Source organism: Cololabis saira, chromosome 15, assembly GCF_033807715.1.
Source record: "Cololabis saira isolate AMF1-May2022 chromosome 15, fColSai1.1, whole genome shotgun sequence".
Taxonomy (NCBI): Eukaryota; Metazoa; Chordata; class Actinopteri; order Beloniformes; family Belonidae; genus Cololabis; species Cololabis saira.
This window is the reverse complement of record NC_084601.1, coordinates 5980190-5984154: the sequence shown is the minus strand read 5'-3', so window position 1 is coordinate 5984154 and position 3965 is coordinate 5980190. Positions and strand designations below refer to the sequence as shown.

At 35.5% G+C, this 3965-nt stretch overlaps 1 protein-coding gene across 1 annotated transcript; it reads right to left on the bottom strand.

The window, feature by feature from the left end:
* Positions 1-206: 206 nt before the first annotated feature.
* On the bottom strand, positions 207-1941 carry dpm3 (dolichyl-phosphate mannosyltransferase subunit 3, regulatory). Its single transcript, XM_061741781.1, has 2 exons — positions 1897-1941; positions 207-1693 (listed from the first exon to the last, which is right to left on the bottom strand). The coding sequence occupies exon 2, from the start codon at positions 1658-1660 to the stop codon at positions 1382-1384; it is 279 nt and encodes a 92-aa protein (XP_061597765.1). The 5' UTR covers positions 1661-1693; positions 1897-1941; the 3' UTR covers positions 207-1381.
* Positions 1942-3965: the final 2024 nt, after the last annotated feature.

Below are 3965 nucleotides of genomic sequence, written 5' to 3'. Positions count from 1 at the left end.
TGCCAACATCAAAAACATTTGAGGTGCACACTTTGGTTCCACTTTCTGATTATTGGATCAAATGCTTATGAGGGGAGGAGAAAATGCTGTATAGTCTTCTTGTTAACTTCAAAATGCAACAATGGAGATCTCTCGTTTATGCAGAGGTAGACATTAAGTAGGAGGCCCATTTTTATAGTGCTGGAAGTAGACAAGGAGACAAGGACTTAGAAAATAAATTCTCATTTAATTAATTTTCAGTAATATTTCACAACTACAAGTGGGAAACTGAACAATGGAATGTACATTTGATTTCTTAACATATAAAATGTATCTCCAAAAAGCCCATTTGCAATAACAGGCTGTAATCTCAACACCCACACAAACACACATACATTCATGCAAACAAGGTCCAGTTGGTGCAGCACAGTTTTGGAGCCGAGGCAGACGTACGGCATACGAGAGTTCCCAGGGGAAACTACACGAACGACGCAGCCTGACCTTTTGAATTACATCTGTTGGCATTTCAGCAAACAGGGACTGGTTCCAGATGATGAACTGATATCAGAGTAATGTGAACATGACAACATCTTCAACAAGACACCACTTTGGATGTTCACGGTTTAGATTTATCTGCTTTAATATGCACTATTCATTAAAAAAACATAACTTCACAAGTTGCAAGGAGTCATGGGTATACAGGACTGTCTCAGAAAATTTGAATATTGTGATAAAGTTCTTTTTTTTTCTGTAATGCAGAAAAAAAATAAAAAATGTCATACATTCTGGATTCATTACAAATCAACTGAAATATTGCAAGCCTTTTATTATTTTAATATTGATGATTATGGTTTACAGTTTAAGATTAAGATTCCCAGAATATTCTAAATTATAATATTTGAGTTTTCATGTAAGCCATGATCAGCAATATTAAAATAATAAAAGGCTTGCAATATTTCAGTTGATTTGTAATGAATCCAGAATGTATGACATTTTTGCATTACAGAAAATAAAAGGACTTTATCACAATATTCTAATTTTCTGAAACAGTCCTGTAGTTTGGTTAATTTATCAAAAGAAACATGACATGGTTGTTGGGTATCAATCAGAAACCCACAAAAAAACCCAACTCATTTAGCCATTCAGTTGTAATTTTCTGAAATAGTTTCATCCCAATTAAATGAAATTCCATAACAGGGATGTGAATTAACTCTGTGATTTATGTCCAGGCCACATCTGCTCAAAACAATAAAGTAAACTGTCAATTCATGTTCAACTTCATCCAAAAGTAACAGAATGTGAGTAAAACCAGGTAATGTAGAGCTGTGTGTTTGTGTGTTACAGGGTTTCTTCTCTGCTTTCTTCTCAGTCCTAAAAGTTTCTACATTTCTCCTCAAAAGTCCTACATCTTCAGGCCTTTCTTCTTCAGGTCCTCTTTAGCCTCCTTGATCTGCTCCTGCAGCTCTCTGGCCGCCTCGTCGCAGTCGTTAAAGGTGGCCACCCGGTACCCGACCGTGGCCAGGGAGAAGCAGCCGAACGACACCAGCAGGTAGAGGGGCATCGGCCCGGCCAGCTCCCTGTAGGGCCGGGGGAAACCCAGCTCCAGCAGGTCAAAACACACCACCGCCCAGGCCACACCCAGCACACACACAGCAAACAGCCACTGCATCAGTTTAGTCATGATGAAGTTCCTGTCGGGAGTTTTCTGACCGACCTGACGGAGAAACGAGCAGGTTAGAAGCTTGTTGTTAGCAACGTGTTAGCTGTCTGGCTAAAACACTCGGGAAAAGAGTGTCGGAATGAATGAAAAATGAGTATAAAAGACTTAAAATAGAAAGCAGTTAATGGTGCACTTAATAGTCTGAAAAAAGAATAGTTCAGTTTATATTTTAAAGAGAAATAATCCAATATGTTTACCTCCTTTCTACTGCCACCTCAGCGCTGCGCAGATTAATTACGTCACAAACAGCAATGCCTTGTGGGAAATGTAGTGAAGTCAAGTCAAGTCCAGTCAACTTTATTTATAAAGCACTTTAAAAACACCAACATGGTCCAAAGTGCTGGACAAGCAAATGGAAGACAAAACACCATAAAACACAAGGCACATAAATAAAACAATCATGATAAGTTAAGTGAATAAAAAGGATAGAATAGAAGATAAAAGAATAAAAAGGATAAAATAAACTCAACTGTCTTGCTAGATGCTCTGAAATTCTCAAAAATCTATTGTTTTTAAATTCCCAAAAATGTTTTACGATTTTATATTTTTTTTTTAGATGACTAAAACAATTCCAGACATATTTTTTCTGGAGGCTGTCTTAGCAAATTGTAACTTTGTTGGTAGGAAGGCTATGTAGACATTATTAACTTATTATTGTAGTTATTATTATTGTTACCATTACTTTTATGAGATAACGTTTCAACGTTATCTGGATAATAATCTGGATTGGATTTTATCAACATGTTATTCATCAATTGAAGTTATGTGTCAAAAACTGTTTTCTATCACATTTGTTTTTGGTGCAATTTCAAGTTGTTTTATTAGTTATGATTCTCCACTGCTACATCAAGCAGCTTGCAACCCTGTTTAGAAAAGTGATAAATAAATCAAGTTTTATTAATGGCTATTATTATTATTATTATTATTATTATTATTATTATTATTATTATTATTATTATTACCATAAATCTAAAATGCATATAATTAACATCAACCACATTGCTTCCACTTTGTAAAAACAATGAAAATATAAAAGATCAAATGAATATGAAAAGGATTTAATATGTAATTGTGTTTTATAGCTTGGCATTTAATATACATCCACAAATATTTATTATTTTATTTATTTTTCCATGTAATTAACCATTTCTGTTCTTTTATTTATCCCTTTATTTATCCCTATATTAATTATATTTGCACATATATTTTCTTATCCTTTTATCCACAAAAATAATAATCTTTCTATGTAATTTTTTATATCATCTTATTTTACTTACACCACTAGTTAATGACTACAACAGTGGTGAAAATAAACGGATCAGTAATATACTTTGTACACCCACTACCAAGTGTACACAGTAAACTAATGAATCTCCTTGTAGTTGCTCTCTGTGCTCTTCATTCAGCAGCACCATTTCTCTGATGTATTAAAAACAGCTTAACAAGGCTCTCCAGCCAAGCTTTTACTAAACATTAGAGTTCCAACTGTTTCTCCATATTATCCTTTTGATTTATACAGCCATTTTTAAATTTGGATAAAATTAGTACATGCTGAAAGGCATCCGCGAATGCTAATGTTTTGTGTGCAGTCTAGTGAGAATTTAATTAGTGGCCACAGGGGGGTGGGGGAGATGGAGGGGCATGTTTGATTTATATTTTGATCCGGGCCTCTCCTCCAGTGCTCTGGGACATGCTGGTTCATTTAGGACCATGAAGTGTCCAGGTGCAGAGGGCAAACACCTCTCCAGGGTAGAATCATGGGTGGGACTAGACATAAACATAATTCACTGAACTGCAGAGAGGCACACATTGAGCAGCCACTCAGAAATAAACATCATTCTTTTGGGGAAAATGGAGAGTTATTTTTAGGACGATAATGTTTATGTTTGTCGGCATTAGTGTTAATGGTGCGAGTGACTGTCTGCGCATCTGCCAGAGGGGCTGGGCCTGTTCCTTCATGTTTTCTGCAGTACTAAAGATTGGAATATGATGTGAAGAAAGACTGAGAATAACAGATACCTTTGCTAAGGTGGTCCTGGCAAACTTTCACAAGGATATTTTGTCTTGAGAAGAATCTCGTCACAGCCTTTACAAGGTCTGAATTTTCATTACTTTAGATTTTTTCTTAACAAGATTTACTGCACTGAGACACAACCAGAGATTGTTTTCATGACATCTTTGCTCAAGCGTTAGGGATTTAATAATTGACCCTGAGATACAAAATAGAACAAGATCCAAACAAAAATTAATAACTCTTTGAATGTGC